Genomic DNA, 21851 nt, shown 5'->3' with positions numbered 1-21851 from the left:
CCTATCACCCACACAACCTCTTTATAGTGGCTATTTCCTCTCTATCTTCCAATCCAGATGAAGGGTCTTGAGCAAAAATGTTGTGTCCACTTCCTTCCATAGATACTGCCTTGCCAGTTCCTCCAGCAGTTTTCTTTTTCCGTTCTAGATCTGAGTATCAGCATTCTCTTGAGTCTCCAGAGAATAATGATCCTAATGTGAAAGAAGGCAGTCTTTGAGACAGACAGGATATAGAGCCATCCTAGCTAGAGACTTGAATGTAGGTTCAGTGGTGAGGATGTATCATTCTGACAGAGACAAAGTTAACAGAATTAGAATCAGACCTAACATCACCGGCATGTGCCATGAAATTTGTTGTTATGCAGCAGCAGAACACTGCAATACATATTAATTAAAAAGTGTAATTTATTATAAAATAAATAAAAGTAGTGAGGTAGTGTTCACGGGTTCAATGCCCATTCAGAAATCTGATGGCAGAGAAGAAGAAGCTATTCCTGAATCACTCAGCATGTGCCTTCAGGCTCTTAGACCTCCTCCCTGATGACAGCAATGAGAAGAGGGTATATCCTGGATGATGGGGTCCTTAATGATGCCGTCTTTTTGAGGTATCACTCCTTAAAGATGTCCTGGATGCTGGGGAGCCTAGTGCTCATCAAGGAACTGAGTATATTACTTTTTGCAGTTTATTCCAATCCTGTGCAGTGGCCCCCTCCCCATATCAAACAGTGATGCAGCCAGTTAGGATGTTCTCCACGGTACATTTGTAGAAATTTATGCATGTCTTTGGTGACATACCAATTCTCCTCGAACTTCTAATTATATATAACTGCTATTGTGCTTTCTTTGTAACTGCATCAATATGCTGAGCACAAGATAGAGATGTTGACACCCAGGAAACATTTTTAAAGTTAGCTAAACCTTATGGCTCTTCTGAAGGGGGTGAGGACTGTCTTTAGGAAACTCCTGGTCTCTTCCTAATATATTTCTCTCGGCCTCCTCCCAGCTCCTGCCTTCTTGATTCTCTCATTATTTCCCAAGTAGAGCGGGATAATTCTTCAGGCAGGCTTTCAGTCGTTTTGGTCATGTCAACCATCTGGCCTTCATGTCTGCAGTCGCCTCTTCCACTGTCTGGTACAACCGCGTCCCGTTGTCATAAAACACTCGACGGAGTTTGAAATCTGATCTTATTTTGCTTTAGTACTCACTTTACTTCAGAGTATTCTTTGCGTTTCTGGAAGACCGCGGGGAGGTAATCTTGGTCAAAATATATTAATTTATCCTCTAAAAACACTCTCTTCTTACCCCAGGCCCTTCGTAGAATCTCCACCTTGGTGCTGTACCGAAGGAATTTTATTATTATTGAGTGTGGCTTTCGATCCTGGGTAGGTTTTGGGACTAATGCGTGGTGGGCTCTTTCGACTTCCAGCTTCATAGCCGGGGGAAGATCCAGTGCATCCTGCAGTAACTTTCCAACAAACTCCGTCATGGACGAGCCTTCCACTCCTTCGATATTTCTGATAGATTCTGATATTTTTCCAACGTGATATTCCCTCCAGGTCAAGCAGTTTACCTTCTTGGTGATGTATTATTTTTATTGTTTTGCTCAGTATCCGTTCCACATTTTGAATGCGATCTTCCACTTCCTCAATTCAAATCTCTGCCACCGCTATTTTTTGATTAACGCTGGCGAGCTCTGCCTTAATATCACAGAGCTGCTGTTTCATACCTTTCTGGACCTCCATTATTTCTTTCAGAATTTCAAAGACATTCGCTCCTTCGACTGAACGAGGCCCAGCAACCGCCTCGCTAGCACGTGGTCAGCACTCCTCTCGGATGCAGGCTCCGCAGTGTCGCTTTTTTAATTTCCATTTCTTCTCCCCATTCTTGCCCCTCTTTTCAGTTCAAATATTTTTCAAAAAATATTATATTTGATGGGTTAACGGGGCTTGATATGCATTTTTCTGGAGCAGCTAGTGACTTAAGCTGCCATTCTTGATGATGATGTCACCAGAAACCTCCTTCTCCCACATTCTAAAGATGTATAAGCTAGGGCTAGTAAATTGTGGGCACACTACATTGGCGCTGTAAACATGGTGACACTTGCACGCTTCTCCCAGCACACATCTGCACTATATTGGTTGTTGACACTGTGGTTTACTTTGCTTTGATGTACATATGACAAATAAAATCTCCCTCTCTCAGCCCCAACTCTCCATGTACGTACCCAAGCATTCCTTAAATTATACTTCTATACTTGCCTCAACCACTTCCTTTGCAGCTCATTCCATATATTCACTACCCTCTGCATGAAATGTTTCCTTTCTAGTCCTTTTTAAATTTTACCCATCTCACCCTAAACCTATGTCTCTTAGTTTTGACTTCTTTAACCTGCGGAAAAGACTTATCATTCACCTTATCTATGGTGTCTACAAAAAGTATTCACTCCCCTTAGAAGCCTTCATGTTTTTATTAATTTACAGCATTGAATCACAGTGGATTTAAATTGTTTTTTTTTATATACTGATCAACAGAACAAGACTGCGTCAAAGTGAAAACAGATCTCTAAAAAGTGATCTAAATTAATTAAAAATATAAAACACATAATAATTGATTGCATGTATTCACTCCTTTCAATATGACATACCAAATCATCACTGGTGCAAACAATTGGTTTTAGAAGTCACATAATTAGTTCAACAGAGATCTGTGTGCAGTCAAGGTGTTTCAATAGATCGTAGTAAAGATAAACCTGTAACTGGAAAGTCCAGCTACTGGTGAGTCAGTATCCCGGCAAAAACTACACCATGAAGGCAAAAGAACACTCAAGCAACTCCTCAAAAAAAGGTTATTGAAAAGCTCAAGTGAGAAGATGGTTAAAAGAAAATTTCCAAGTCACTGACTACCCCTTGGGGTACTGTTAAATCAATCAACAAGAAATGGAAAGAATGTAAATCTTGCTAGAGCAGGCTGCTCTCAAAAACTAAGTGACTGTGCAAGGGGATTAGTGAGGGAAGCCACCAAGAAACCTATGACATCCCCGGTGGAGTTACAAGCTTCAGTGGCTGAGATGGGAGGGACTGTGCATGTAACTGTTGCACAGATGCTTCACCTGTTATAACTTTATGGGAAAGTGGCAAAGAGGTAGCTACTATTGAAAAAAAATCACATGAAATCTCAGCTTGAGAAGAAGGCTCTATGGTCCAATTAAACCAAAATGGAGCTTTCTAGCTATCCGACTAAATGCTATGTTTGACGCAATCCAAACACCATACATCATCAAAATCACAGCATCCCTCTACCATGAATCACAGTGGTGGTTGCATCTACCTTTTGCAGCTTAAGCAACAGCTGATGCCATTGCAGTTCATCTGTGATGCTGAATGTTCTGTGGATAGCACATTTCAAAAAAGATCATCTCATAGCTCAAGGCTATAAGCAGGAATAAAATCCCTTTACATTTTGCTCTTTAGTCCTGTTCGATTCATTTTTCAGATTAAAATATTGGACCAACAAAGTAATTTAATTCGATTCATTGAAAACATTAGTTGCCAAAATATGGACCTTAAAATAGAGAAAAATGTTAACAAAATATCAAAACAACTGTTTCACAGCCTTACCTTGGCTTTCATTTTCTGAATTTCAGCTTCAGTAACAAAATGCTTAATCTGTAGCTAAATGGATCAAAATAAGATGGTCAGACAGCAAATTCAACAACTCTTGAAAGACCTTTGACAAAAAATGCTCTAGGTTCAAAAATTCAAACCATTCCATCTAAACTGTAATTATAACTTTAAGGGTGCTCCTTCTGTGATGACTTTCATGACAATTCCTATTATATTCAGCCATTACCAATGATTTATTTCCTCACATCTTCAGCCTTAACATATTACAAGGAGCATGAACAACTAAATCAAACTCAAAATTAATGTTCAAACACTAATTCAACTTGACACTAATTACCTTACAAGTTTCTCAACTCAACTTTAGTTTCACCATCAGTCTACATGCAACATTTTTGCAAACTGCAGGTGAACTTTCTTTGTGTGTTTTTTTCTCTAACTTAAATTAAGACATTGTCATTTATTCCTTATTAATCACATTCCAGTATCAAGATTATAGGGGATATTTCCTGTTGGATAGTAACTAAGTTATGTACTTTTGAAACAGACTGTAGATAAAGGATCTAGTGCTTTCCCATCATAATATGATGAATAAACTCTTCTTGGGCCTCCAACTGGGTACGGGTATCAAGTATAACTGACGTTTCATTGACAAACTCTGCCTTCATCTTCAGGCAGGGATGATGCCTGGACATATCTAATCCAGTGGTATTTATACCCTCATTGTCCATCCCTCTTGAATGGTTAGTCCTCATCCAATCAGGTTTCCAATCTCCCACCTAGTTTACAATCAAATTCCAGGTCTTACTTAGAGCAAGATCTTCACCTTTGTTAAAATTCTGTTCCTCCAGTTTTCTTTCAATGGCTTTCTTTACCAGGTGGCCCCAAAAGCCAATTCTATGGCCACTGTGAATGCAGTGATCTGCTATTGCCAATTTCTCTGGATAAGTCAAAAGGACATACCTCTTTTGCCCCTTGATGCGGGTTTCCACAGGAAAACTGGAATTCTAATTAGGAACTGGAATTCCATTGTAAACATGGTGGGAGAGCAGAAACCCGATTGGATGAGGACTAGCCAATCAGGAGAGACAGACTGTGGGAGTATAAATACCACTGGCCGAGACATTGCCCAGGCATCATCCCAGAAGAAGATGGCAAATTGTCATTGAGATGTCAATACATCAATAACTGTACCCAGGTGGAAGCCCAAGAAGAGTTTATTCAGACTGTAATGTTATAAGTTCTGGAGTATATTTGTGTACAGTCAACCTTCACTAATCCAACTACCTGTAATCTGGTTCCTTTGATAATCCAGCACTGATTTCAAATTTTCCGTACAACCGTAGTTTCAAATTTCCCAGGCCACCGTACCAATCTGCTAAGCATTGTTTTGGTTGCACTAGATCTGTTCACGTGTTGGCGCGCTCTTGTAAGCACAGACAGATGATTCCTGCTTGTTTTCCTGCATTTATTAATATCATTTGCGTGAAGTGTGGCCGCCCGGCACCCATCTGTCTCACCCGCCAACGACGGGGGAGCTGGCGTGCACTGGGTTGGTCTGCCTACTCGCCTGCCTGCCAGCCATCGCCAACTGCCCTCCGGCGTTGCCCAGCCGGCACTCTGTTCTCTTCTGCCTACAACCTCAGATCAGATGTGGCGACCTGCTGAATTTAAGCACATTACTAAGTAGAGGAAAAGAAACTAAGGAGGATTCCCTCAGTAACTGCGAGTAAAGATGGATCAGCCCAGCGCCGAATCCCCGGCAGCCTGGCGGTTGCGTGAAATGTGGCATATAGAAGACCTTTCTCTGACTTCTGCTCACTAAAATATGCTGCCACCAACATCAACAGTTTTTGAAGAAACTGTTGTGCCAGTTTTGGCACTGATTCCTGATGCTTCATTCATTTTTCAAGATGAAGATGTTGATGATCCTGACAGCCCTACAATTGCAGACATGTAACTTTGCCTGAAGGTATATTAAACATGTCACTTTAGAAGCGGAAGTGCTCAACTGTTCTGTTTAAGTTAATTCCTGTACACTTACCTTTACCCTTTATTTTATCTGTGCCTGTACAGTATATTACTTTATTAAAATTTCACTTGCTAATTATTTAATATTTTTGTTTCATTATTATCTAACTTGTTCTGATTTACATGATATTTTAGAAGTATGATGAGGCAGTTAGCTATTGCTTAATGTGATCCTTCTGTAATTCGGCATTTTCACTAATCTGACACTCCTCGGGTCCCAATGGTGCCGGATTATAGAGGGAAGAGAGCAGGTGAATGTAACTAGATGGTTTTGTTTGCCAGATAGATTTGATAAAGCCTCATAAGACTGAATAACCTCTTTTTTTTAAAACTTTATTATATTATGCATACGATTTGTCTCTAATAAGACCAATAGGCTTAGAGTGATTTTCCTTGAGTAAAAGGAGCTAAGTTGCTTCCAATTTGTAACTTCAAATCCATTATTCCTTCAACAGCTTGGTATCAAACTACTTATTTGCTTTCATTGCAAAGTAACTTAAATACTTTTAGTACAATGTGTTGGCCAACTTAAGTGACTATCAGTCAATGTTACAAAATACTTCAGCATTACAACAGAAATTTATCAAAACATGATAGACGTATGATTATTTTAAACAAGCAAAGTCTCATGCTGTATTATCAATGTATTGCAACTTCCAGGTCGACATCACATTTATTTTGAGGAACAACCACTGTTGCTGGATTTGACTTATAAATATTCAGTGTTTTAAAATCATGTTCCATATCTTTCTATTTGCATATCAAGAAGGTATGATTTAATTGATAGTACCAACTCAGGCTAAATATTTCACTCAAAATGTTTCCTGATTTGAATACTGGAATTGTCACAGCAAACCACTGTATGGGAGGATTGAAAATGGGAAATAAACATTTCCTAAGTAAAATTCCAATTTTCCTGATCTTTCCTTAAACACCAATGTCAAGTTGGAATTAATTTACTGCTGACAAAGTAGGTAAGTCCTGTATCCTTAGTTAATACATCAAATATGTGGAATATGTATGCAAGATAATGATGCTAAGATTGTTTCAACTTTTTGCTCAATACTTCAAAAATGTGTTTACATACAGTACTTATAAGCACTGTACTGTTGCCACAAATCCAACAAATCTTGTGACATATACTGGTGATATTAAACCGGATTCTGATTTCTTACAGCATTAATAAATACAATTATGCAATAATATAGAAAATATATTGACATGCTTATCATTAGCGCTGGAAGATCAAGTTGTCATTGGTGACTTACTTACAACGCTCTTGCCTTGTAACCAGGTTATATATACAGGGCTTTACCCAAAACCTTAAGCGCAAATATCTAATCTAAAATTCCAGTGCCGTACTGGAAGAAAGTTGCATTGGCAATGGTACTATTCTGAATACGTGCAAGGGAATTAATACTTTAATCAGCGTATCTGAAATAAAGGTCATTATCTCATTGCCTCTTGTGGGAGCTGATTATGTAGAAATTGTACTCCACCTTTACACAATAGTGAATAATAGAGCTGTACATTTTGGCCATAAAGCAGGTTAGACTTTGAATAAGCATGAACGATATGGTACAAATCCAGATCTTTTAAAATTAGTTTAGAAATCCAAGACTGAAAATATCCACTAGCATTGCTTTCAGTATACTGTATGATCTTAGGGGAGAAACGATTAAATAGTTGGAATTAATTAGACCAATTCCACTGCTATTTGCTGTAGTCCACTACTGTCGCCCAATAACTCTACATTTGTTTTCCTTCAGGGCATGAAGGGATACGGGGAGAAGGTAGGTGATTGGAGCTGAGAGGAAAATTGGATCAGCCATGATGAAATGGCAGAGCAGACTCAATGGGCCAAGTGGCCTAATTCTGCTTCTATATCTTATGATCCTAAAATACTTTGTGTAGCTCCCTTTTAACAGCATGATTATTTGTGCCTTCACTACACCCTTGGCAGTACAGTCTAAATTCTAATGACCTGCTACTCAAAAAAATTCTACCTCATGATACTTTATCTTCTGAATCACAATCCTTCTGCTAATGGGGAAAGATACCTTCTATCTAGATTAGGCCCTTCATGATTTTTATTTTCTATTAAATTCCTTTTAAATCTTCTATGTTCCAAAAAGAACAACTCCGCTTCTCAAGTCGACCAACATAACTGAAGTACCTCTACGAAGGAAGTGATCCCAGCTGTACCTTCGCTCTGGCCTTTATATCTTTCCCAAAATGTGATGCCCAGGATTGTACAAATAAAAACTGCAAATGTAACCCAACTAGTATTTTACAAATAACCATCAGGACTTTTATGCAAATTTGTATTAAGATGTACACATTAAAATCTTATATCATACTACTATAACAACTTCTTTACTTGATTTCTTGTGATTAAATTGTATTCCTAGTTACCTCTTTGAATTTGTGAGTAATCTTGTTGGCATCCACTTCTGTGGGAGAAAGCACATCCCCAGTTTCAGGCAGGTCAAACACTTCAATCGCCATGTCACCACCTGTAAGCACTGAGCCCACTTCACCATCATCATCTTCATCAGTGGCATATTCTCCTGTCTTAACATCAAATCATAGTTTTGAAAGTATGAATACTACGAGCTATACGTGAACATACAATATAATTGAAATTAATGAAAGGATTCAAGATCAAACTGTGCATTCACTTGTTATGAGTTAATTATGATAAGTTGCTGAACAAGAGTTGGACTTCTATTCTACAAACATTGCATTATGACATCTGGGGAATTCAAGTACAAATGAATACAGTTGGAATCATTTTCAGTTCAACCCATATCTATTTAGTTGTAGAGTAAAGTGTGCAATAATTATTAACACAAATTAATATGTGATCAGGCTTAGCAGAATACTGTATGATTCTTTATGTTTTATAATGTGTATTTCGGTATGGAAGTTAAAATCTGGCAGCTAGCCTAATACTTTCGTACTAGTGACCCAGAGACAAGAGTACAAATTCCATAATAGCAGCAGGATATTTATGTTCAAGTAATTCAATAAATTTGGAATTAAAAATAAAGGGATAATACATTCTAGGCCTCTCAAAATGAATGCTAACATTACATAACATTGCCTCCCTCACTACCATCTCAATCTGGAAATTAACCTTTATTAAATCCTGCACGAGATCTCCCAAACCCTTTGCACTTCCAATTTCTGAATTTGTTCCATTTCAGAAGATAGTCTATACCTTTGTTTCTTCTGCCAAAGTACTTCTGTACACTGTTTTCTATCTGCTACTTCTTTGCCCATTCTCCCAATCTGTCCAAGTCCTTCTGCACAATTCCTCAACAATACCTGACTCCCAACAACCTTTGTATCATCTACGTACCTGGAAACTTGGCCACAAAGCCATCAACTCTATCATCCAGATCATTAACATACAACATAAGTACCAAACACAATACTGACCTCTGTAAAACACTAGTCTCTGGCAGCCAACCAGAAAAGGCTCTCTGTTTTCTGCCAGTCAGCCAATTTTCCATCAACTGTGGTACCTTTCTTGTAATATCATGGGCTCTTATCTTGTTTAGCAGCCTCATCTGCAGCACCTTGTCAAAGGCCTTCTGAAAATCCAAATAAACAACATCTACTGACTCTCCTTTGTCTATCATACCTGTTGCTTCCTTAAAAAATCCTAACAGATTTGCAGGGAAGATTTCCACTTAAGGAAATCATGCTGCCTTCAACATGTTTTATCATGCATCACCCAGTAGCATCAAACTTCATCCTTAATAATGAACTCTACACCTAGACAACCACTAAAAACAAGTTAAATAGCCTATAATTTTGCATCCTTTCTTTTCTAAAGGGTGGAACGACCGTTGTGATTTTCCAGTGCTTTGGAAGCTTTTCAGAATCTAGTGATTCTTGTAAGGTCACTACTTATGTCCCCACAATTTCATCAGCTACCTCTTTCAGAACCATGGGGTATACTGTAGCTGATCTAGGTGGCTTATATAACTACAGACCTTTCAGCTTCACACTCACCATCTCCTTAGTAATACTGACTATACTTATTTCTGCTCCCTTATATTCTCAAATTTCTGGCATGCTGCTGGTGTCCTTTGACACAAACTTCTAGTATCCACTCTTGTATTACTGGGTAGCTTACCTTCATAATTCATCTTTTCTCTCTGAATGGCTTTTTTAGTTCCTTTCTGTGTTTTTTAAACTTCCCAATCCTGTTGTTTCTCACTTTTTTCTGCTATTTTATATGCCCTCCCTTTTGCTTTTATGATGTCTTTAACTTCTCTTATAAGTCACTGTTGCTTCATCCTCTCTTTACAATGCTTTTTCTTCTTTGGGATGAATTGATCTTATGACTTTCAAATTACTCCTAGAAACTCCAGCAATTGCTGCTCTAAAGTGCTCACAAAGTACTTCTAGCTTTAAAACAGAATGCAATAGCTATCTGCTTGGCTGGTGATTGGAATTAGGTCAATAGCATAGGCCTTCAATTTCACTCAAAAAGTGGTCATCATTTTCTGCAGAAGGAAAAATGTTTAGCTAAATAAAAAGCAGCTAATGTCTACTTGTGGCTTACCACATGAAACAGCTGCTCAAGAAGTTTCCATTTATTTACCTTTCTGAATTGTGTTTGACTTTTTCCATTTACACATACCTGTTTTTGAGAATATGACCATTGGTTCTGTCCGTTGTAATTTCAGGTGTTGAGAATGGCTTTGCCTTTTGTAGCTCCTCAGCATCTTTTATTTTTAAAAATACATTGACCTATTGCAATATGAATCTTTTTGTTTTTCACCTTCATTCCTCTGGTTAATCATCCAATTTGCACCCTGCTATTTGGCCTTCATTTTCATCTTTCCTACCTTACTCTCCCTCAACATCAACCCATTTTTTGTTCTAATCTAGGCAGAGTTAGTGTGTCCCTGGATCTGGAGAAAGGCCAATTTCAAGATTGTCACACAGGAGCTGACAATAGTCAACTGGGACAATGAGTGTGTATTTCAAAGTGTAATCTCAATGTTGATTTCAGAAAAGTAACATCTTTCTCTAATTTGTTTTGGGGGTGTTAACAGTCTTTGACTTGGAACATTTGTTAGTTTTCCTCCTCTAACGCTGCCTGACACACTAAATATCAACAGGCTGCATCCTTATTTCAGAATTCCAAATTTAGCAGTATTTTGTATTTCAATAACCCAATTACTTTCAGTTACTAGTATATGATAAAATGAGCACAATAAAAACTGGGAATAATCTTAAAAATTACAAGTTACATGCTGTAATATTTAATGACACAACCTCTCCATATAGTTAATTATGTTAATTTCACAGATTATGCCAAGTGGGACCCACCATTTGCATTTGAATTGCATCAGTACCTCACATGTAGATCTTTATGCATGCAAACAAGGCACCCATCCAGTCAAGACTGTCCTCAGACCCAGCAATAACAGTCTGTCTATATGATTCCAGGTCCTTTTGCAAGAGAATTTAGACACATGGCTGGTCAGAACGTGCCCAAAACTCATCTGAAAAACTTTTGACTGGCAGATCACACCCATTGTTGTTTTCTATTTGCCAAAGCTGTCAAGGTTTTCCAATAATCCTTATATTCAAAAAATTCCTAAATAATAAAGTTAACAAAGGAACGGTACAGCAATGGAACAAGCCCATTGACCCACAAAGCATGATGCTAAATTAAGAAGGGTCTTAGCCCGAAACGTCAACTATTTTATTTCCATAGATGTTGCCTGACCTGCTGAGTTCCTCAAGCATTTTGTGTGTGTTGCTGTGGATTTCCAGCTTTCTCATGTTCAGAAATTAATCACTCCTGCCTGACCATGATCTATATCCCACCATTCCCTGCATATTAATGTGCCTATCTAAAAATCTTTTGAATAATTAAAACTTCTAAGAACTCAAATTCTAATAAGCACCAAAGTAACTTGAATAAACTACAGACCTGGGCCCCAAGACCCTTTTGTTCTTTAATGCTATTAAAGGGACTACCATTAATTGTGTACTTTCTCCTTCTATTTTACCCCCTGAAGTGCAACACTTCACACGTATTTAGATTAAACTCCATCTGCTACTTCTCTGCCCATATCTATATCCCACTGTATAATTTGATAATCCTTTTCACTTCTTTGCCATGCCACCAATTTGTAAATTTGCTAAACCACTCATTTACATTTTCACCAAAATCATGCTTGTATGTACATATATACCACCCCAAATCTCTATCTTTGATGAGCAAACCAGTTCTGAGTCCAAACCTGCAATTCACCCTAGGTCCCATGTATCTTCATCTTCGGAATTCACCTATCAGGAGATATGTAGTTAGATGATTTACTAAAGTCCGCATCAATAAGGTTTACTGCCTTACCTTCATCAAACATCTGTCACCTCCTCAAAAAACTCAAGTTTGTAAGGCAAAACCTACCTAACACAAGGCCTTGCTGACTGTCCCGAAGCAGACCAAGATTTTCCAAATGCGCATAAATTCTATTCCTCAGTACCTTCTCCAATAGTTCCCCTACCGCTGACACAAGGCTCACTGGCCTCTGATAACCTGCATTATCCCTATTTGCCTTCTTGAACAAGGGCACAACACTCTGCTGTCCTCACATGCCTCTTTCAATATTCTGGAATATATTCTATCAGGGTACAAACATACCTCCTTCAACATGAAAAGTCTCAGAACAATAGTATGCCCCACTTTGCCCTTACTATCCTTCAGATCCTTCTTCTCAATACTAACACTAACAAAGCACTCATTTAGTACTTCAACCTCTTGCTCTGAATGCAAGTACAAATGCAATCCCCGAACCTTCCCTCTGCTGAGTTATCCTTTTTTAAAAAAAATACTGGTATAAAATTCCTTGGGATTATCCCTGACCCTGCTCACCAGGAATATTTCATGGTTTCTTTTGGCCTTCCTTATCACCTCCTATTAGTTAGGTGACAACTGCAGATCTACACTGGTGGCAGAAGAATCGGTGGTTTGATGGGCATGTGAGGAAGAACAGATGACAGGGAAACATGTGAAGAATGGGACTGAATGGAAAACTCAGTGGACTGAAGCTTCCTATGGAATAAGAAAATATGAGAAATTGTGAAAGGATGCAGGAATTAATGGGGAAAAAACTGAATAAAAATCTGAAAATAATAGAAAATCAGTTACTGTGAAAAGAGAAAGAGAGTTACTGTTTCAGACTGAAGACCCATCATCATAATGCTTTAAGAAAATAATTACTGGTAACAATTTCTAATACCAATCAATTTTCATGGCCTGTCTTCTAAAAAAAGATGACCTGACATTGAGGAATTACTTTAGACAAAGCGAAATGCTTTACTATTTAGGAAATGTTTCTAATTCTTTGAAAAGTCCAATATTTTAAAGAAAAAATGTTACATAACTAAGTAACTAAAGAGAGTGGTTAATAAGGCTCATGTAATAAGTAGAGTTGCTTCAGAAGACAGGAAATGTTACATACCCATACCGTGGTGGCCATTGCTTCTTTAAAAATATTTGAGATAACGACAACAAAATTACTTCAACGATTAAGGACATTTTACTATGGAATGTTCACAGATGCTTCTGATCTTATGAACCCTTTGCAGACTTACAGAATTTCAGATCATCTCTAAGATCACATCTTAGAGTATCACATCTAACTGGTTATCCAGCTTTTCATTGTGGGAGTGCAGATCTCTTCCATGCACAACATTGCTTAAACCCCACAGTGAATCTAAGCATCAACAATTCAAAATGCATTAACTATTTGATACTCACTTAACTTAAATATTTAGAAGCAATTGTAAAACTTAAACAATTTACCAGTATTCAAGAACCAATAAAAGGAAGCTAATTTAAAGTTGATGGTCATTGTTGGAGAGGGCAGAGTTAGAGTGGGGAAAATGAGGCTTTAGCTCAAGACGTTTCATTGAGAAGAGGTGAAAGTTAAGGTAAGCTTCTGGTAATTTTCCTTCTTTTGTATTGCACAGTTAGAGCAGTGGGAATAATGTCAGGACAGTGGAATGCTCTTCTTGTGGGAAGACAGAAAGATCTCCAGTGTCCCTAATTACTACACCTGCAAGAAGGGTAGCCAGATAAGTATCTTACAGACGATGTCAGAGAAATGGAGCCAGGTCAACTCCAGGTCATTCGGGTGGCTGAGGGTTAATTGACAAGAGATAGAGAGAGAGAGAGTTACACCTAAGGTGCAGGACACAGATAACTGGGTGACCATCGAGAGCGGGGAATAAGATAGGCAGGAGATAGGAGATAGACCTAGCAGAGGAAAGCCACAGCAGTTAGGTCTCTGCCATTGAGTCTGGCACTGTGTGTCAGAAGGGAATGGGGGAGAAGAGGCAAGCAGTAGTGACAAAGGATTCATTGGCTAGGGGAACAGATAAGAGTGTCTGTGGATGAGAACAAGATTCCTGGATGACATGTATCCCAGGTACCAGAATCAGCAACATCTTGGATGAGGTTCATAGTATTCTTCGGGGGAAGGTGAGCAACTAGTGGTTGAGGTCTACTTTGATACCAATAACAAAGAGGAAAGGAAATAAGTGAATTTAGGAAGCTAGGCGCTAAGTTAAAGGATAGGACCTCCGGGGTAGTGATCTGAAAATTGCTATCCGTGCGATGTACTCGAGAGGCTAGAACTAGGAAGATAATACAGTTAAAGACATGGTAATGAAGATGGTGCAAGAGGGACGGTTTCTAATTTTTAGATTATTGGACTCTGTTCCAGGGAAGGTAATAACACTTGTACAAATGGGATGGATTCCACCTTAACTATCTGAAATAGCAGCCTTGTGGGAAGGTTTACTAGGGTTGCTCTGAATGGTTTAAATGAGAATTGCAGGGGCATAAGAGCCAAAATGCCAGCACAACTAGTGAAGTAGCTGTGGGGAGAAAGAAAAGGTAAACCTACATACAAAGACAGGAACCAAATGAGCATGGAACTAATAGTCTGAGTTGTTCTTACCTTTGAAATTACCTAGGGTTACCCATAGCTCTCTACATAGCACCATGTACCTATCCAGGAGTCTCTTAAAAGATCCTATCATATCCGCCTCCACCACCATCGCCGGCAGCCCATTCCACACACTCACAACTCTCAGCATAAAAAAAAAACTTACCTCCAACATCTCCTCTGTACCTACTTCCAAGCACCTTAAAACTGTGCCCTCTCATGCAAACTATTTCAGCCCTGGGAAAAAGCCTCTAACTAACCACACAATCAAGGCCTTTCATCATCTTATACACCTCTATCAGGTCACCTCTCATTTTCCATTGCTCCAAGGAGAAAAGGCCGAGTTCACTCGACCAATTCTCATAAGGCATGCTCCCCAATCCAGGCAACATCCTTGAAAATCTCCTCTGCACCCTTCTATGGTTTCCACATCCTTCCTGTAGTGAGGCAACCAGATCTGAGCACAGTACTCCAGGGTCCTATATACTGCAACATTACCTCTCAGTGCCTAAACTCAATCCCACGATTAATGAAAGCCAGGTGCACCATATGCCTTCTTAACCAGAGTCAACCTGCGCAGCAGCTTTGAGTGTCCTATAAACTCAGACCCCAAGATCCTCAGATCCTCCACACTGCCAAGAGTCTTATCATTAATACTATATTCTGCCATCATACTTGACCTACCAAAATGAACCACCTCATACTTACCTGGATTGAACTCCATTTGTGAATTCTCAGCCCAGTTTTGCATCCTATCAATATCCTGCTGTAACCTCTGATGGCCTTCCACACTATTCACAACACCCCCAACCTTTGTGTAATCAGCAAATTTACTAACCTATCCCTCCACTTCCATCCCAAAGATGAAGGATTCTAAAGGAAGGATAAAGCAACTGTGGCTGACAAGGGAAGAATAAAAAGCAGAACAAAAGCAAACGAGAGGGTATATAATACAGCAAAAAAATAGTAGGAAATTAGAGGATTGGAAAGCTTTTAATAACCAAAAGAAGGCAAATAAAAAACACATAAGACATAAGATGAAATATGAAGGTAATCTGGCTAAAAATATCAAAGAGGATACCAAATGCTTTTACTAAGATATATGAAGAGTAAAAGAGAGGCAAGAATGGATAGTGAGCTGCTGGAAAATGATGCTAGAGAGGTATTAAAGGACAAAGAAATGATGGACAAACTTGGTAAGTATTTTGCATCGTTCTTCACTGTGGAATGCACTAGCAGTATGCCTGGAATTCGAATGTGTCAGGAGGCAGAAGTGAGTGCAGTTGCTATTACTAAGGAGATTGTGCTTGGGAAACTGAAAGGGCTGAAGTTCGATAAGTCATCTGGATCAAATGGACTGCGCCCTAGGGATCTGAATACGGTAGCTGAATAGATTGTGGAAGCATTAGTAATGATCTTTCAAGAATCACTGGATTCTGGAATGGTTCAGGTGGAATGGAAAATTGCAAATGTCATTCCATTCTTCAAGAAGGGGGGAAACAGAGGAAAGGAAATTATAGGCCAATTAGCCTGACTTCATTGATTGGGAAGATACTGGAAATCCATTATTAAAGATGAGGTTTCAGGGTACATGGAGACACTTGATAAAGTACACTAGAGTCAGTATGATTTCCTTAACAGGAAATCTTGCCCAACAAATTTGTTGGAATTTTTGAGGAAATAACAAGCAGGATTGATAAAGGAGAGACAGTGAATGTTGTTTACTGGATTGTCTAAAGACCTTTCACAAAGTACCACACATGAGGGCTACTTAATAAGATAAGAGCCCATCGTATTACAGAAAAGAAATTAGTATTAGAAGATTGGCTGATTGGCAGGAGGCAAGGAATCAGAGTATAAGGGGCTTATTCTGGTTGGCTGCTGGTGACGTGGTATTCCAGGGGACAAGTATATAGACTGCTTCTTTTCACTTCATATGTCAACGATTTGGATGACAGAATTGATAGCTTTGTAGCCAAGTTGGCAGACAATACAAAGATAGATGAGTGGGGGAACAGATGGTGTTGAGGAAGCAAGGAGTCTACAGAAGGACTTGCACAGACTGGGAGACTGGACAAAGAGGTGGCAGGTGAAATATAGTGTATCGTCAGGCACTTTGGTAGAAGAAATAAAGGCATAGACTATTTTCTAAATGGGAAGAAAATACTAAAATCAGAGGTGCAAAAGGATGTCAGAATCCTTGTGCAGGATTCCCTAAAGGTTAACTTGTAGCTGAGTCAGTGGTAGGAAGGCAAAGTTAGCAATGACCAAGGATGTAATGCTGAGGCTCTATTAAGGTATTTGTCAGACCATACTTGTGAGTACTGCATTGAGTAGTTTTTGGCCTCTATCTCAGAAATGACGTGCTGGCATTGTACAGTGTTCAAAGAAGGTTCACAAGAATCATTCCAGGAATTAAAGATTTTACATACGAGACTCTGAACCTGTATTCACTGGAGTTAAGAAGAATGAGTCGGGGGGGGGGGGGGAATCTCATGGAAACCAAACGAATATTGAAAGGCCTAGACAGAGTGAATGTGGGCGAATGTTTCTTACAGTGAATGAGTCTCAGAGCAGAGGGCACTGCCTTGGAGCAGAGGGGAGAGTCTCCGAACAGAGGGCACTGCCTCAGAATAGAAAGGGATTCATTTAGCAAGAGGGAGGTGAATCTGTAGAATTCACTGCCACAAGTGGCTATGGAGGCTAAGTAATTGAGTATATTTAAAGCAGAGGTTGTAAGGTTCTTGCTTAGTCAGGGAGTCCAAGGTTATGGGGGGAAAGGCAGGAAATGGTTTTGAGAGGGAAACTAAATCAGTCAAGATGGAATGGCGGAGCAGACTTGATGCGCTGACTGGCCTAACTCTGCTCCCATGTCTCGGGGTGGATGGATCCCCAGGGTCTGATAAGGTGCTCTCTCAGACCTTGAGGGAGGCCACTGCAAAAATTGCAGGGGCCCTGGCAGAGGTATTTAAAATGTTCCTAGCCATGGGTAAGGTGCTAGAGGACTGGAGGATAGCTAATGCTGCTCCTTTGTTTAAGAAAGGCTCCAAGAGGAATCTAGGAAATTATAAGCTAGTGAGTTTGATGTCAACAATAAGGAAACTATTGGAAGGTATTCCAAGTGACAGGATATGTAAGTATTTGGATAGACAGGGCCTGATAGCTTTGTGCATAGTAGGTCATGTCTGACCTATAGAGTTTATCAAGGAAGTTGCCAGGAAAGATAACAAAGGAAAGGCAGTGAATGAGGTTTACATAGACTTTAGGACTATGACAAAGTCCCGCATGGGAGACAGTCAGGAAGGTGCAGTCACTTGGCATTCAGGATGAAGTAGCAAATTGGATTTAATATTGGCTTAATGGGAGAAACTAGAGTGGTAGTAGATGGTTGCCTCTCTAACTGGAAACCTGCAACTAGTGGTGTGCCACAGGAAATTGGTGCTGGGTCCATTGTTGTTTGTCATTTATATCAACGATTTGAATGATAATGTGATAAACTGGATCAAAAAAATTGCAGATACCACCAAGATTGTAGGCTTAGAGGACAGAGAGGAAGGCTATCAAAACTTTCAACATCTGCATCTGCCACTTCTCAGCCCAGCTCTCCGTCTTATCAATATCTTGCTGCAACCTACAAAAACCCTCCCCACTACCCACAACTCCATCAACCTTCATGCCATCTTCAAACACAGTAATCCACCCTTCCACTTCCTCATCCAAGTCATTTGTAAAAATCACAAAGAGCAGATGTCCCAGAACAGATCCCGAAGGAACATCACTGATTACCAATTTCCAGGCAGAATGACTTCTATGGGTAAGTCAATTTTGTATCTATACAGCCCATTTCGCATGCTGGCTTAATTTTTAAATGAGTACAGAGAAAATTTATAAGGTTGTTGTCTGAGAACCAGCACATAGCTGTCATTATAAAGAAAGCCCAACAACGCCACTGCGCTCTTATAAGTTTGAGCAGAATCACAATGTCATCTAAAACTTGGAAAGACTACAAGAAAATGAATCTCAAGGGAGTATATGGTGATACAAGGCAGTCCCCGAGTTATGAATGTCCAACTTAACGGAGAACTCGTACTTACGAATCGAGGAAGGAGAACGCTGTCTACCACTTTAAGTCAGATCGCAACGCCGTCCGCCATTTTAAGTTGTTGCCATTGACACTGTATTGAGTGTTTAACTTTGTATTTGGCTTCAATTTTTCTTAGTAAGATTCACCCTGACCCCATCCCTGCCTCCACCAACCTCCCCTCCCACCGTTCCGGTCAGCTGGTCGGGCTGGTCAGCACTGGGCTCGAGAACAGAGGTTCCCGAGTTCGATCTAGTGACAGACTGCACCCGTGCTGGGTTGATGTCGATCCAGTGACTCCCGTACCATCCACGCTGGGTTATGTCGAGCTCGCAACTCAACCTCATTAAAAACAACACTGCCACCTCCAGTTTAAATTCCCACGTGGAATATTGTGAAGACTCAAATATCCAAACCCAACACAGCCCCCACTTGTCCCATTTAGCCTGTCTTAGTGCAGTGGTCCTTAGGACCCAGCGAACTCGGAAGCCGGCGGAGCTCGGGACCCACCACCCACAGTGTTTCTGTTCCGTTGATAGGAAGCGATCACGATTGAAAATAAAGTGGAAATAATAAAGTATTTGGAAAGAGGTGAAACACCACCGGTCATCGGAAAAGCATTAGGCTACAGTCGGTTAACGATCGGAACAATTTTAAAGATAACAGATAAAGTGAGCATAATGGAGTATGTGAAAGGTCCTGCCCCAATGAAAGCTACAATTATTACTAAGCAATGCAGTGGTTTAATTATTGGAATACATACGTTTCTTAAGTGTTTTATATACATAGAAAGATAAAATATATACTATATACTAAGACAAATGTTTGACTAACTGATGCTAAATAATACCGGATGTACTTGTTCCGACTTACGTACAAATCCGACTTAAAGACGGACTCAGGAACGGAACTCGTACGTAACCCGGGGACTGCCTGTACATACAAAATAAATCTATTAGCAAAATACATTTATGTCACCATATACTACCCTGAGATTCATTTTCTTGCAGGCATTCACAGTGGAACAAAGAAGTATAATAAAATCAATGAAAAGCTACACAGAAACAAAGACTGACAAACAGCCCATGCTGTTAGGAGCCTGATAGTTGAGGAATAATAGCTGTTCCTAAACCTGCTAGTGTGGGACACAAGACACTTGTTCCTCCTACCTGAAGGACTTTAAAAATAAATTTTCTTTGAACTATACGCACATCAGGACCCAAGTTATAGGGAAAGGTTGAATTGGTTAGGACTCTTTCTCCCGCAGTGCAAGAAAATGCAAGGAGATTTGACAGAAGTACACAAAATTATCAGGTGTATAGGTAAATGCAAGCAGACTTTTCCCATTGCGGTTTGGGTGGACTAGGACCAGAGGTCATGCATTTTGGGTGAAAGGTAAAATACTCCAGAGACCAGAGGGGGAACTTCTTCACTGAGAGGGTAATGCCATGAAGAATGAGCTCCCAGCAGAAGTGGTGGATGTAGGTTTGATTGTAACAACTAAGAGAAGCTTGGATAAATACATGAATGGGAGGAGTATGTAGGGCTATGATCCAAATGGGTCAATGGGATTAGGCAGAATAACAGTTCAACATTGACTAGATGGGCCAATGGACCTGTTTCTGTGCTGTAATGCTTTATGATTCTATGCTTTATACTCAGTATTTCTACTGAGCATAATGAAAGGGTATTTCTTAATTTAGATAAAATCCTATTATCTAATTCAATTTTTACACAAATAATGAAAGGTCAAGAATACAAACAAATAGCACCGTCTTAATGAAACAAAATATAAATGTTTTCTGGACAACAGCACTAAAATACTGGAAGCCATCACACATGGGTATACAAGAGAATTTGTGCTGCTTTGTTTTCCAAGTTTCAATGTTGCTTTCATAAGGAGAAATCCACAACAAAAATTTTAAACCTTATTTTCTCAGTTTCAAAAAGTTAAATACTTAACATACAAGCTGATTCATTAAGATCTCAATACAAATTCTATATTGTTAAGTCAGAAATGGCAAGTCTTCTAAATATGAATGTACTTATCCTCAAGAAATTCACTTCCTGCAAGAAGATACATATAGAACTCAAATTAAAAGAAATAGTAGAATTTCAATAAACTTTAATAATTTCTACATAGTACGTAAAAATACTGGAAATCTGAAATGAAGTACAGAAATACTGAAAAGGTCACAAACTTGGTATTAACAGAGCTTCTCAGTCAATTTATTCAACCAAGCTTTTCTGCATAATGACGCAGAAAACTGCACATAGGTATAATTATTTCTACACACTGGTCTCTAAGAATGAAATAAGAAACATCGTACATTAAAGGAAATGCAAACATGATGGTGATATAGTAAACTTCACGCAAATTCAGTGTGGAGAAAAGGCATGAGGCAGTAGGGATGCACCCAAGCCTAAGCAGAAATGGAGTGAGGGAGCAATTCTGTAAGCATATATGCAGAATGGAAGCAAGATACATTCCATAGAAGTCGAAAGACAGGGAGGGAGGATACCTGCAAACTGGGAGGGGAAGAAGGCAAGAGTGTGAAGCAAAGAGAGGAATGTAGAAGTAGCAATAGGGAAAAATGAATGCATGAGGAAAAAATGGAGGAAGAAGAATAAACAAGGTGCACACAAGTATGTACTGTTCAGGAGGCAAAGAGTGGGAAGGCAGGAGAGTGCAAATGAGCAGGGAGGAGGGTGGACAGAGAAGTATGCAAATGAAGATAATGGAGTTAGATTGTGTGCAATGGGAGTCAGAGGGAGGCTGTGCATGCAAGCAAGGAAGGTGTGCATAAGCAGATGGGAAGCAGGATACTCTGCCTTCAACTGACAAAACATGGAGGACCCATCACAAGCTCTCATCTCCCCTGATGATCCCATGATTTCAGTCTTTGAAGCCTATGTGCAAGCTGCATTCAGGAGCGTGAACCCACAAAAAGCACTGGGGCAGGACAGGGTGCCTGGTTACGTACTAAAGGCATGTGCTGATCAAATGACCAGTTTGTTGACTGAGATCTTAAACCTCTTGTTTCAGCAGTGTGTGGTACCCAGCTGCTTCAAGCAAGCTTCAAAGACATCAGTGCCTAAGAAGAGCATGGTAGTCTGCCTCAATGAATATCG

The 21851-nt window shown here is 39.5% G+C and overlaps 1 protein-coding gene across 7 annotated transcripts in view; it reads right to left on the bottom strand.

The window, feature by feature from the left end:
- The window catches only part of ppp1r9a (protein phosphatase 1, regulatory subunit 9A), a 237037-nt gene that overhangs the window by 111169 nt on the left and 104017 nt on the right, over positions 1–21851 (bottom strand). For all 7 annotated transcript variants that reach the window (XM_059972572.1, XM_059972573.1, XM_059972577.1 and 4 more), the window contains exons 6-7: positions 8067–8225; positions 3618–3671 (exon numbers count right to left, since the gene is read on the bottom strand). In XM_059972572.1, the coding sequence (XP_059828555.1) occupies positions 3618–3671; positions 8067–8225 (213 nt within the window). The remainder of the gene's footprint in view (positions 1–3617; positions 3672–8066; positions 8226–21851) is intronic.

This window comes from Hypanus sabinus, chromosome 6, assembly GCF_030144855.1.
Source record: "Hypanus sabinus isolate sHypSab1 chromosome 6, sHypSab1.hap1, whole genome shotgun sequence".
Lineage (NCBI taxonomy): Eukaryota > Metazoa > Chordata > Chondrichthyes > Myliobatiformes > Dasyatidae > Hypanus > Hypanus sabinus.
The sequence above is the reverse complement of the archived record's forward strand: the minus strand, read 5'-3'. Positions and strand labels throughout refer to the sequence as shown.